General features: G+C 43.9%; 1 protein-coding gene across 12 annotated transcripts in view; it reads left to right on the top strand.

Moving 5' to 3' along the window:
* Window positions 1-13340, top strand: part of PIEZO2 (piezo type mechanosensitive ion channel component 2) — a 423840-nt gene that overhangs the window by 352343 nt on the left and 58157 nt on the right. For all 12 annotated transcript variants that reach the window (XM_075920992.1, XM_075920988.1, XM_075920987.1 and 9 more), the window contains 2 exons: window positions 6439-6560; window positions 7716-7787. In XM_075920992.1, coding sequence (XP_075777107.1) covers window positions 6439-6560; window positions 7716-7787 — 194 coding nt within the window. The remainder of the gene's footprint in view (window positions 1-6438; window positions 6561-7715; window positions 7788-13340) is intronic.

Raw genomic sequence — 13340 nt, 5'->3', positions numbered from 1 at the left:
CTATGCATTTGGGCAAATTTCATCCTAAGTATACAGAAAGAATATGCCTTTGTGGGAAGTGTTCCTTCTTTTAATTCCACAAAGACATGTTTGAGGTCACAGTGCTCAAGTTACTTAAAAACAAATAATAATCCAATGTACTGTATTTAAAAATCATTGTTTTGGGTTTTCAGTAAGTCTGACTTCAACCAAAACAAAGCCAGAGGGTGCTTTGTTTGATTTTATTGGATAATACACATGAATACTTAAATACTGTATAGTCTGAATAAAATGTAGAGAGCAGCCTACAAAGCAGGAAATGAAAAACAATTGTACCAGTTTGATTGACTTAGAGAAATTCCAGCAGCAGTTAAACAGAAAGAAGAAGCAATCGGATTATCTATTGGATCACAGTTCAACATCTGTCAGGGATGGTGTAGGTGGAGCTTGGTCCTGCCTTGAGGGCGGGGGGCTGGACTCGATGACCTCTCGAGGTCCCTTCCAGTCCTATTATTCTATGATTCTATGATTCTAACTATGTAATTGAATATGTAGGATACGGAGGTAAAGACTTAGAAAAATGGTTTCTAATACACGGTGAGAGCCACCAAAAGAAAAGTATTTTAATGCTTTTTGTCACTAGAATTTTTGAGTCTGTTGATTCTAAACAAGTTGTTCAAAACTTTATTTATTCATGGCAAAATTTGGGTACCTAAGGATCTTTTCCAAAACCTACTGAAGTGAATCAAAAAACTGCCATTGGCTCCTATGGCCCTTGGATCGGTCCCTTACTGAGGACCAGATGGTGGAGATGTCTGCACAGGCACAGAGGAAGGAGGTTATAAGAAACTCCCAAAACAACCAATTCCCCCAGTCCCTGTACTTTATGCTACATTTCAACAAAACTGAAGTCTCCACACACCTAAAGGAGCTGAGGCCAGAGCCACAAGAGCACAGGAGGGGAGTGCACAAGCACCGTGCACACCCCTGTTGAGTTCTGCATGAGGCAGCTTCCCCCTTCTAAGCGTCTCCTTTTAAGCACTGTCACCCATATTGCCCCCACTGAAGGACTGAGCCTGAATTTTCTACTAAATATTTGAAAGAGTTTGCCTGTCTGTGAGCGAGTGTATCTGTCTATTGGTCCGTCTGTTAGTTCAAGAACTCCTATTCAATGGTAAGAGCTGGGGCCACCAAATTTGGAATGCAGCTTCCTCTTATCCTAACTTAAAGCAAGGTCAAGGTTTGGTTCTGTGGGGTGGAGGAGGCTGAAGCTCCCCCAACCCACCCAGTGTATACAAAGATGCATAAATCCATACAGAAAAGAGATAGAATCATCAGGCAAGTGAAAAGGGCTGGCTTTCTCGTGCCCTTTAGGGTGGGCATGGGAGGCTACAGCTCCCTCCCATCTCCCCGACCCGCCCTCATTCATACAGAGAGACATCGCTGGCTGTTTACCTCCATAAGGGAGTGAGGGGAAAGTGCACAGTTTGCTGCATTCCTCACTCAGGCTGGGGAGCATAGGGGGCAGATGAACCTAGACCTGCCCTAGTTTGGGGGCATGCGCTCCTCCCCTGGCTGTGCCCAATGGAGCTGCGGCAGCCATGGAGAGGCGCTTCTCACCTGGCTCCAAACTGCTGTGACAGGAGAGGGAAGGAGGTAGTTCTCTCTCCCCAGGACAGCCTGCACACTGAACCCCTTGTCCCCGTCCCCATCCCTACCCCAGAGCAATGACTTAAATGAAGAAAAACAAAAATCACTTGACGAGAAGTCCTGTGGCACCTTAGGGCGTGTCTACATAGCTGCGTTGTTTTGAAATAATAAAGTGAGTGTCTACACAGGAAGCCCATTATTTCAAAATAATTTCGAAATAACGGGAATATTCCGAAGTCTGTAACCCTCATTTTATGAGGAATAACTCCTATTCCAAAATAGTTATTTCAAAATAAGTGGCCTCCAGGGCTTCTCAGAGCTGCCCTGGTGGCTACTGTGTTTACACTCATCAGAACTCTATAGTTCCCCTTCCCCTGCAGCCCTTAAAGCCACAGACTCAGCGTGAACAGTATGTGGCACGATGCAACCCCTGCTAGCACTGTGCCACACAGCAGCGCCCAGTTCAGCATTCCCTACTGCCATGGTGGACCCTAGCATGACACCTGAGCCCCTCCCCGCACAAAGCTGCAAGCACAGCTGCAGGCAGCTCCCAACTCTTGCCCCGGGGCAGAGGAGGCGGGCCCCATCCTGGACTGGTGCGGAGATCTTGGATCTCATTGAGATCTGGGCAGATGACCTTAATCTCCAGGATCTCCACACGAGGGGCAGGAATGCCGATACCTGTGGCCAGACGGTCAACAACCTGGGCCAGAGGGGACACATGCACGCCACAGCAGGTATGAATGAAAGTCAAGGACCTCGGGCAGCACCCCAGACCTGCTCCTGCTTTGACTAGCTCCACTGCATCCTAGGTGGGGAGTGAGTCCCTTCCCCCAGTTGTTGTGGATTCTGGGCAGGAGACGCCCATTATTACCCTCCTGGAGGGTAGGCATGTGGTCAAGGAGGAGGAGCGGGCCAGTGAATCCATGATGCCCGCCAGCCAGGAACTCAGCCAGTCCCTGGAGCTGGTACCACCCTCCCAGGATGTCACCCATAGCTCAGACGATCCCAGGGAAGGCCCATCAGGTGAGTTCCATTACTTTCCCATGAGACACGTGACCGGGGGCAAGAGTGGCTTTGGGCAGTGAGAGGCTGTGCACTCCCTCTATAGGGCCGGGATAGAAGTCCTCTCCTTATGGAACACTGCCACTTTTGGACCCGGCATGTGCGCGGCATGGAGGGAAGCTGAGTTGCCCCATCACCCCCATCCCACACGCAGGCTCCCGTCTGGCTGGCACCTTCCCATGCCTACTTGTCCCCACAATGTGGGGGTAGCTAGGCTCCCCCTGGGGACATCTGTGACCCTGCAGGAAGGGGCCCACTGAGTAGGCCACAGAAGGCTTTGCTCCAAGCACATCACCTTCGTCTGACCCCAGACTTTTTGGGGTCGCATCAGAGATGAGGGCTTCAGGCACCCTGTCTCCTGGGGTGACTGCCCTTCTCTTTGTTCTTCACAGCTGCACCAGCTGTGAGTGAGGTGCCCGCAACACTTCCCGCGCTAGCCTCCCAACTCCATGAGACCCATCGCCACAAACGAGACCATGGGGACCTGGAGCGGGAACATGTCACCTGCCTGTGTGGCCTCCAGCAGTCTCCTGGCAGGAGCTGGCACAAAGAGACCACAGCATGTTCATGGCATACACAGCTGCCATCACTGCCATTGAGTGGTCGAGTAGCTGCCTTCCTGTTCTTCCTCCTTCCACACTCCTGCCTCTCCAAATTCTCCCCTGGTTCCCGCTCCTCTCCGTTGCCACCAAGGGCCCTGCACACAAGACCGGTGCCACCAAGGCCGGTGCCACTCCCAGTCCCAAACCTGACTCTCTCCTCTCTCCTTCCCCTTCCTTTTTCCTCCTCCTCCCCCTTCCTAGGTTCTTTCCCTAGTTACAATTACCTCAATTAAACAAAAAATAGAGCTGCTTTGTTCAAAACAAAAGTTCCAGTTTATTTTATCAACAGGGGACGTGGAGTGGGAAAAGGGGAAGAAAGGGCAGGGAAAGGAAGGGGTGTGGGAGGAAAGGCACAGAGGGACAATGTACAGGCCCCACGTGGGGAGGCCCAGGGAAGAGTCTCATGGTTGTCCTTGTCTGATATTCTCCCTCAGGGCTTCCTGGATGCGCATAGCCCCCTGATGGGCCTGCCAGATGGCAGCCATCCACCACTGCTCCAAAGTTCTGGCAAGTCACTGGGACTCTGCCCCCCATCCTGGCAGGAAAATCTCCCCTTTATTCTCTCAAACATTGTGGCAGACAGAGCATGCCACCACCACATGGGGGACATTCCACTTGCCAAAGTCCAGGAGGGTAAGGAGATGACTTTGAGATGCCCAAAGGTGCCCTCCACCACAATGCAGGCCCTGGCGTTAAACAGTTCCTTGCTTTGGTGAAGGAGTCCAGTGTAGGGCTTCATAGGCCAGGGGAGCAGAGGGTAGGCAGCATCCCACTCAATGCACATCGACATGTCCACACCCCCGACCCTGATGGTGTGGTCAGGGGAAAAAGTGCTGGTGTGCATCTTCTGGAAGAGGCTGGAGTTCCTGAAGATGCGGGTGTCATGCACCTTCTCCGACCCTCCGATGCTGATGTCAGTGAATCTGCCTTGGTGGTCCACAACAGCCTGCAGGACCATGGAAAAGTATCCCTTCCAGTTGATGTAGTCAGATACCCGGTGGTTGAGGGATGGGATGGGGATGTAGGAGCTGTCCATGCTCTGCCCCCGCAGTTAGGGAAGCCAATGGCAGCAAAGCCAGTCGTGATGGGGTCCACATCGCCCAGGAGGATGAGCCAGCACAGCAGGATGGTGTTGATGGCCCTCACCATCTGTAGAGGAGACAAATAGGGAATCACAGGGTTGCCAGAGCCCTTGGGAGGTCCCCAAGCCCAGCCCACCTTGACACACACCAGGCCCAACCCCAACCCCAACTTCCCCCATCCCCCTCAGGACTATGTGAAGTTGGGACTGGAAAACCTCTGGGGAAGGGAGCTTCTACCACCACTACCCCCTTCCCTAGGGAACCTCATTCCAGCAGCTCACCACCCTCCCAATAACATAGTAAGAGAGTCATACCTGCATGACCACATCCATCTCTCCACACCAAACTGGTTCCTCACGGAGAAGTAGCTTCTATAGAGCGATGGCAACCTGCTTCGGGGGGGTTGCATGTGGGTGTCCCATCATGTGAGGGCAGGGGTGAGTCACTCACACAGCTCCATGGAGGTGTCCTTCCACATGCAGAAATTCTAGAGTCACTGCTGGTTGTCCTGACGCTCTATGACGATACGGTCCTGATGATCAGTCAGAACTGATGTCCAGTCACCAGAAGCAGTGGTGCACAGTGTGCAGAGGACAGCAGGAGGGGCAGTGCTGCATGGCCAAAATGGGGAGAGAAGTAAGGAGGTGCCCCACAGGGAGATGCAGGTCCTAATTCTGCAGTGCCACAAGAGCAGCCTGCAAAAACTGCATCAGGAGGCATATCATGAGGTCCAGGAGCTGGAGACTGCTTTGCAGCAGGTCCAGCTCCATGACAGGAGTATTGTGGTGTCCACAAGGGCAACCAGAGCAGGCAGTGAAAAGATTTTGCTCTCCCTCGAGGTAGGCAAAGGAGAGGAGCCTGATTAACGACTGTATGAGGGAGCCCTTTAAGCATGAGCCTCAGGAAGTGACTGGTGTCTTGATGCCATGCCTAAAGTGCTTCCTGGGGGTTTTAAATGGGATTGCAGCTCCAATCAGTGTAGACACTCTATTTCAAAATAGTTCTGTGCTATTTCGATGGGCATGTGTAGTGTAGACATGCTATTTCGAAATACATTATTTCGCAGTTTTTATTCTGATATAGCTTATTCTGAAATAACGCTGCTGTGTAGATGTACCATAAGAACATAAGAACGGCCATACTGGGTCAGACCAACAGTCCATCCAGCCCAGTATCCTGTCTGCCGACAGTGGCCAATACCAGATTCTCCAGAGGGAGGGAACACAACAGGCAATCCTTACATGATCCCTCCCCTGTCGCCCACCTCCAGAGAAATAGGGGCTGGGGACACCATTTCAACCCATCCTGGCTAATAGGTATTGATAGACCTAACCTCCATGAATCTATCTAGCTCTTTTTTGAACTCTCTTAAAGTCCTAGCTTTCACCACATCCTCTGGCAAGGAGTTCCACAGGTTAACTGTGTGCTGCGTGAAGAAAAACTTTCTTTTGTTTGTTTTAAACCTGCTGCCTATTAATTTCATTTGGTGACCCCTAGTTCTTATATTGTCGGAATAAGTAAGTAACTTTTCCTTGTTCGCTTTTTCCAACAAATTCCACTTTTCCCACTTTTTTCTAACAAATATATTAGTCTCCAAGGTGCCACAGAACCCTTCACTGTTTTTAAAGTTATAGACTAACATGGCTACCCCTCTGAAAAATTAAGGACACGAGCAACACTGGGTAAATCTTCCAGTTATGCCATAAATACAGAGTGAAGTGGCCCTTTTCTTGAACAAAGAAAGATTTGAATATCAACATTCTATGTTGTGACTTACTGATAGGCATTTCCCCCCTGAAATAATGTGACCGTTTAGAGCAAATCAGCTAGAACAGCCATGTGACATAAGGTGCTCCCAGTCTTCATGCTGAGTGCTCTGTCTGCACAGCACTCGCAAACCCTGCCAGCCTCAAATCCCATCTAGAATGTCCTGTGTGTGAGAGAACCCGTGTGTGTGTGTATACACATAACTAATATATAACAGTCATGTTTCTTTGTGGGTCCAAAGGGACTGAAGGACTGAATATGGTATCCTATTTGTGTGATATCCCATTTGCTAGGATGGACCGCATCAAAGCCAGGCAACAGAAATACAAAAAGGGTAAAGAAAGAATGCTGAGTATGAACCAAGAATCCACAGAAGGGCAAGAAGTTCAAAAGGTTTCTGAAGAAGATGATGAAGGTACTTCCAGCATGTTACCATGACATAACTTGAAGCTCGGGGCTAAGAGCTCAGTAGGTTTAACATTTATGTGTAGGTGGGATGTGGGAGGGGGAGGGGGAATATTGATGTGATGGGCATTATTACTGGAATACCATTTTAAAGCTTATAGATTTCCACTTCCACTTTTTGCTGAAACAGACTAACACAGCTACCTTCTGAAATTTTAAAGCTCGCTTCATCCAGATAAATAGCTTTTATACTTCCATTTTGAGTAAATGATTTTCTTCGAGGTAAATAGACATACTTTTGGATAAATTTGTATCTTTTAGCAAGGAGCTGAATAACAGACATTTATTTGAGTAATGGCTTTATTTATAAAATGGCAGTGTTTCAAAAACAGCTTTATGATTTTTTTTTCTAACAATCTTTTCTTGGCTATAATGAGGTTTTTTTTTTAATAATTGAAATACACAAACATATTTTATTTTTGTTTGATACATTATAGATTAATATATCATGAAGTGCCATTGTTTTCTGTCGTACGTAACTGGGGTTCAAATTTTTTAGATCAAAAGTCATTGGTGTTTGAAATGTGCATTTACAGTTTTGATTTGATTTTTATGAATGCATTTTATTCTTCAAAGTATTAACAAATAATGGATTATTTTTCTACACTTTAATGTCATCAGTGATTCAGAGAAGCTATTTCCAAATCATGTTTATAGCACGTACAAGCAAGTTTATGCTTATCCGAGGATACATTTTTAACAAATGAAGTGTCACTGGACATTTATATAAACCTTTCTTGTTTATGGGAAAGTCAATTAAATTCATCAGTGTGTAATACATGTCTGCATGGTGATAATTTCTTTTTAATACATATACATAAATCTGGTTTCAAAGAATTATATATAGACATACATTTAGAAACAGAGATGTTTGTTATTGTACTTGGAGTGGAATACTATATTTTAATTACTGTGTAAAATAGATCTTTAGCATTCTGGGCTACCTCTTAAAACATGAATACTATTCATACTAAGTATATTTAGAAAAGGTGAAGTCTGTTGTGTTTGTGCAGTTTAGATCTATTGAAAAAAATAATGATTAAACAAAGTATACAAATGTGTTTCTCATTTTGTAAAATTAATATTTGGCCATATTTTATTTTAGGAGAAGCAGACAAAGAGAAAACCAAGGGCAAAAAAAAGCTGTGGTGGCGGCCTTGGGTTGATCATGCTTCCAGTAGGTTTTCTCAATCATCTTACAAATACATGGATTTACCCCTTATATCCTTGACCAGAATGAAGGCATTCCCACAACTTGTTTGTTTTATGCATGGTTTTGTGATTGTGACTTGATAGAGTTCTTGATTGGATAACCCATTGATTTATCCTTTAAATCTCAAGAGGCCAAATAAGCAATGTTATACATTTGCACCTAACCCAGATCCTAGGTATTTCTGGCCATTTGCAGTGATATCAAGTCAAAGAAAAACATGAACTGAAAGAATTTATCCCACACACAAAAAGAAGGGGAAGCCTCCAAAAAACGATAAAATGGTTTTAAACTTGAGAGTGGAAGCTTTGCCAATACTGATTAGTCATATGCATCCATGGTGAGAGCTTAGTCCTTACTAGTTTTATTTTTCACAGAGAGATTGTTCACAAATTGTTATCGATCACCTAGAAATGGTGGCCATATCCATAGAAAATATTCTTGAAAAGTCACATTAATCAGTTATATCAGTGAGAAGTTAGCCTGAATAAGAACTGTAGAATGGGTCCCTCAGTACTCATGGGAACCTTGCTAAGTGCTCTATGGTGAGTTTGCCTAACTGTTCCCACTTCAGTCAATTGGCAATTTACTGTTGGCTTCAGTGGGGGTAGAGTTAGCTGAAGACTCTAGAAAATCTCACCTAGATGGAGCCAGTGATGCTCATCTTCCAAAATCTCTGACCTTGTTGGGGAGAGAGCCATTCTAGCCAAGAGCTTATGATAACTATGCTGATGAGAAGTTCAGGTCTTTTCAGTTTCTTCTTCAAATTAAATCTTTCCGTCCCCTCTCCCCCCCCCAAAAAAATTATCCTTATTATTTCATTGCAGTTGGCGCAAAAATGTATCTTGTGCATTTTGGGAAGGCTTTAGATAACATCTGTTTAGAATGTAGATACTCCTCTACTTAAACATTTATCTTTAAAATACCAGAATTGTTTAATAAATACTTTTGTATTTAAATACTGCCTAACTCAATGCCCACTGAAACCAAAGGAAACCAATGGCATGATTTAGTCCATTTTAAAGCCAGTTTTCAGAGGTATATACCTTATTGGCATGACTCTAGATCCTAGATTTAGACAACTGGATCATGATCATCTGAACAAAAAAAGTCATTTTTGTGACTAGGTAAGAATTAACATCCCATTAAGGTTCCCGTATTTGCAGATTGAGCTCCCACTTGATTGTGCAAATTCTGCTTTCGTTTTCACAAGATAAACATGGAGGTCTCAATTTACTCCAGTTTATGCTATTATTTTTAAATTTACACAGGATTAATTAAGAGCAGAATTTAGTTCGATATTATACCTAATACAACATGGGTGGAATATATTGTATTTTAAATTCCTTTTCAACTCTAAAATGCAATACAGCTGACCTGTTAATCCATAGACCGTTCTTCCCTAATTTTCACTCTTTATAAATAGGAAGAGAGCAGAGTATGGAACTTAATTACCTAGACTCATATGTTCAATTAGTAGATCAGAGCTAATAGATGTCATTTATTGCATGATGGTCAGTATTGGCTATTTAACAAGTGTATGATATTAATCAGATTGCAAAGTTAAATTGAATTATTTCAAACATTTATTACTACTTTCAGTCTTGCACCAAGAGTTGCCTGTTTTTCCCTTCCAGACATATATTTTATACTCTTTATGTCCACTTCTGTATTTTTGTGTATGTTGTTTTCTTGATGACCCGTATTTAATATATTACATGCCTGTTTCTGTCAAGTCACAAGTAAACTGTGCCTATATCTTTGTTTGAGGAGCATAATATTACTTTAGAGAGACCTATCCTTTTTCAAAAGCGTACTTCTTGTTATTTCAGTTTCATTTCAAACAACAACAAAATGAACACAAGCGATAATTAGCAACTAAAAGAAAAACAATTGTCAAACTACAATATTTTTTGAAGGAATTGGATATGGTCTCTCTTAATCCTCACACTAGTTTTGTAGCAAACAGAAGAACTGCTCAAATGAGGGCTTGATTGCAGCAATTTCTGAATCATTTCACCCTCATTATATCATGTTGTTAGGGGACTGCATGCAGTGATTAATATTTAAATTATTTATTGCAATAATGCAGAAACTTGTAGAATAGAAAAGTATCCCATAGCCTGATCCTACAGACACCGCCTGCCTGCCAGATACACTCACTACCACATCCATTAAAAGAGAGGACAGCGCAGAGTAAAAAAGCACCACAGTACTTATTCTAGCAAGGGTTTGCAGGATCAGGTCCACAATTTGAATGTGAATGCAGAATGAAATGAAGATCTTCTCCATAGCTCACCATTTATAAATACTTTGCAATATTTCTGTGACCTTTCCATAGCAGGCTAAAAACATTTCCTTTTTAGTGTATTGGCTTGTGGCAGTAGATGTGTTTATCCCTGTTGAGGAATCTGGACTATGGCTAGAGCCCTGTATGAATACAAAAATGTGGATCCACATGCGATCTGCATCTGTCAGGCTTAACTCATCATCTGATCTGCAATCTAACATCTGCACAGCAAACGATCTGGAAGGGATGGGGAGGGAGCGCAGATGAGCGAGGAGGGGCAGGGTTGGGCATTCAAGAGGAAGGCAGCACGAAAGAAGGATTGGGAGGTAAGGGGCAGCAGGGAGTTGGGGCCAGGGCGCCGCAGGACAGAGCCCACTAGGGGGGCAGAGGGTAAGGGGGACAGATAGGGCTGGCACTCAGGGCCCCTCCTACAGCAATATTTAGCACAGAGCTTGTTGTGTTCTTTCCCTGCCAGCAGTGTATAGGCCTGCCCTGGCATACCCCTTCTCTCAGCCTGGCAGCTGGGCGGGGCGAGAGATGAGCCCTGTGTGCATATCCACTCCACTATCCATAGATATCCACAGATATATAGGGCTCTAACTATTGGAATTCAGTGTTTATGTGGACCATGTTTCCTTCTACACAGTTATGCACTCAGAGAGCTTCTAATCCCTCTCTGAGAAGTGGATGGGAAATATCTGTGAGATTTTCCTCATTGAAATGTCTCCCAAATAGTTCCAGTGAGGGAAGGGAGCTCCTCCAGTTCCTGTGGAACAGGCCTCTGAGCCCTAAAAGGATCAGCAGGTGCCAAAACCATCTTCATAGAGGTACCTTGCTTCTGTGTTGGCTATGTATGCCCATCCTGAACAGTTCTTCTCTAGTGGAGTGACGCTGACAGAGCTCCCAGCTGTCCGGATAGCTCTTCACTGGCGATTTCTTCTATGGAGTATGAGTAGGGAGAAGAAAATAGTACTGTTGCTGCCACTCCTTCAGCCCCACTCCTCTCTTGACCTACCCTTTCCTCCTTTGCAAATCCCCAAATACTTGCAACATTCTCCATGGTGCTGTAGTAGGATTACCAATGTAGTAGGTTAGAATTTTCTGCTCCACCAGTGATGATAACCAGAAGGCTGCGTGCGTGCGTATGTGCGTGCTCACTCATGTGTGCCATGTTGACTTGTGCAATTAGTCAACACAGCAGACTCTGAGAGAGCCCCCAAAGACCACAAATCAGATAAGGATCGAAGGTACCCCACCAGGCTTATTGTTAAATGAATTACAGTAATAGTTGTCAGTAGACTCTACCGAACCACTACACATATGTACCCATACCAATGGACTCAGCTCAGTCAGTGAGAGGTCCCATTGCCACCTTAGCTGGACAAAGACTGCCCCTCCAAGACACCAGTTTATATACAGGTACAAACAAGTTACACATAACTCCTGACGTGTCAGGTTGCCACCGTCTGACGTTGTCAGTTTACTACCTTCTGACGTTACTTAGATACAACTGGTCACCCTGCGTCTTGTGGTTTGACATCTCTATCCATCGTGCTGTCATTTTAGACCATTTCCTGAACCTGGGTCAGCATCTGTGGAGAGTGTGGGTGCCAACGTCTTCTTTGACGTACCATCCTTTTGGAATGTGCTTTCAACTTATGCCCAGTACCTATTACTGTTTTACACTTGGGCCTAGTACCAATTAGTGTTTTGCACTCTCCTCCCTGTTTGTGCCAAGTTTCTGTGAGCAGGGGCCTGCCTGCCTCTTGCTCACAGCTTTGCTCTGCTCTATATTAGCCAAGTTTTGTCATTGTTAGCTAGGCCTCACACCAGGCCTGTGCTACATGGGCTTTTGTTAAGGCCCTCTTCTTACTACAGGCGCATTGGAAAAAGAGGAAAGCTGTCACAAAATCCCCTTCCTTGATGGGAAGGTGGGATGTCTGAACGGATTCATGGGACACAAATCTGTTTATATATTATTTTATTTATTAAATGTTTTAATAATCCTCTTAGGGGACTAATATGCTCTCTTAGAGGCCTGTGTGAAATATTTTAACTTTTTTCCACATTTTTATATTATTCAGTGTTTGTGACCCCAGTTCTGCACACAGATACATTCGGGCAGATTGTTAATCCCACACTGAGTCCCATTGATATAAATGGAGCTATGCACAGGCATAGCAGTCCACCTGAACAGACGTGACTGTCTCTACATTTAATGGCAATTTATGCCATGTCTATGTTTGAATAGAGAACTGGTAACTTTTATCTCCAGTTTAAGAGTTAATATGATTTATTAGTATCCATCTGAGCACAAAAGAAATGTGTAGACTGCCAGGTATGAATAAGTGGGTTTGAAGCTACTTCTGTTTTTCTAGAAGTGTATAATGAGGGTTAAATGTACACTTTTTATGTAAATATATATTGTTTCATATGTCTTGAGTGATATTTAGTCTAAGTAACTATTCCTTTGAAATCTTTCCATTTATGTGCAGGTATTATTTTTTCCATTATTTACTGCCAAATGTAATATGTGACTTTGTTTTTTCTCTTGCTCATCGTCTTATTTTTTCATTTCTTTTGTTTTCCTTGTTCATTCATGTTAGGCCTATTACCTTATTATGTACCGAAATAATGCTTCTGTTCAAGGATATAAGGCCCAGTTCATTCACTCTGCATCTTTAATGTATGGACGTTTCAGATCCTTTCTGAATCCATGGGCAAAAACCTCATTTGTGATCATGTTTAATAATATTAAAGTGATTCATTTTAAACAAGCCAAGGTTTTCCTTCACCTCGTCAAAGTTTAAAAATTTAAAGAAAATAACTCAGATCTACCCGTTATGTAGTTTAAATGATACCTCAGCATTTAAAAAAGCAGTTCTGTGCTCTTTGTCCAGTTGTACAGTTTTTGTAAAATTATTAACTTGCTGAGATGATTTTACTCTCTAACAAAATGAAAGCAACCATCAATCCTGGATACATTTAGGCATAATTATTTATTAAGTTCCTGTCAAATATTTTAACATAATAACTTGGTCTGCTTCAAGCTTTTTCTTTACATTTTGTCAGCCCTTGTTCTCTGTGTGGTGACGTTTTCTTAGCTTATTCTCATCTTTGTTATGCCCAAAGTATACGTGCTCTAACGTCAAATATGTCTGACACTGAGTCCTATTCATCTCTTGTTTCTTCTCCATTTCCACTTCTCACTGCTTTGGAGTCCGTTAATG

The sequence above is a fragment of the Pelodiscus sinensis genome, chromosome 2 (assembly GCF_049634645.1).
Source record: "Pelodiscus sinensis isolate JC-2024 chromosome 2, ASM4963464v1, whole genome shotgun sequence".
Taxonomy (NCBI): Eukaryota; Metazoa; Chordata; order Testudines; family Trionychidae; genus Pelodiscus; species Pelodiscus sinensis.
The sequence above is the reverse complement of the archived record's forward strand: the minus strand, read 5'-3'. Positions and strand labels throughout refer to the sequence as shown.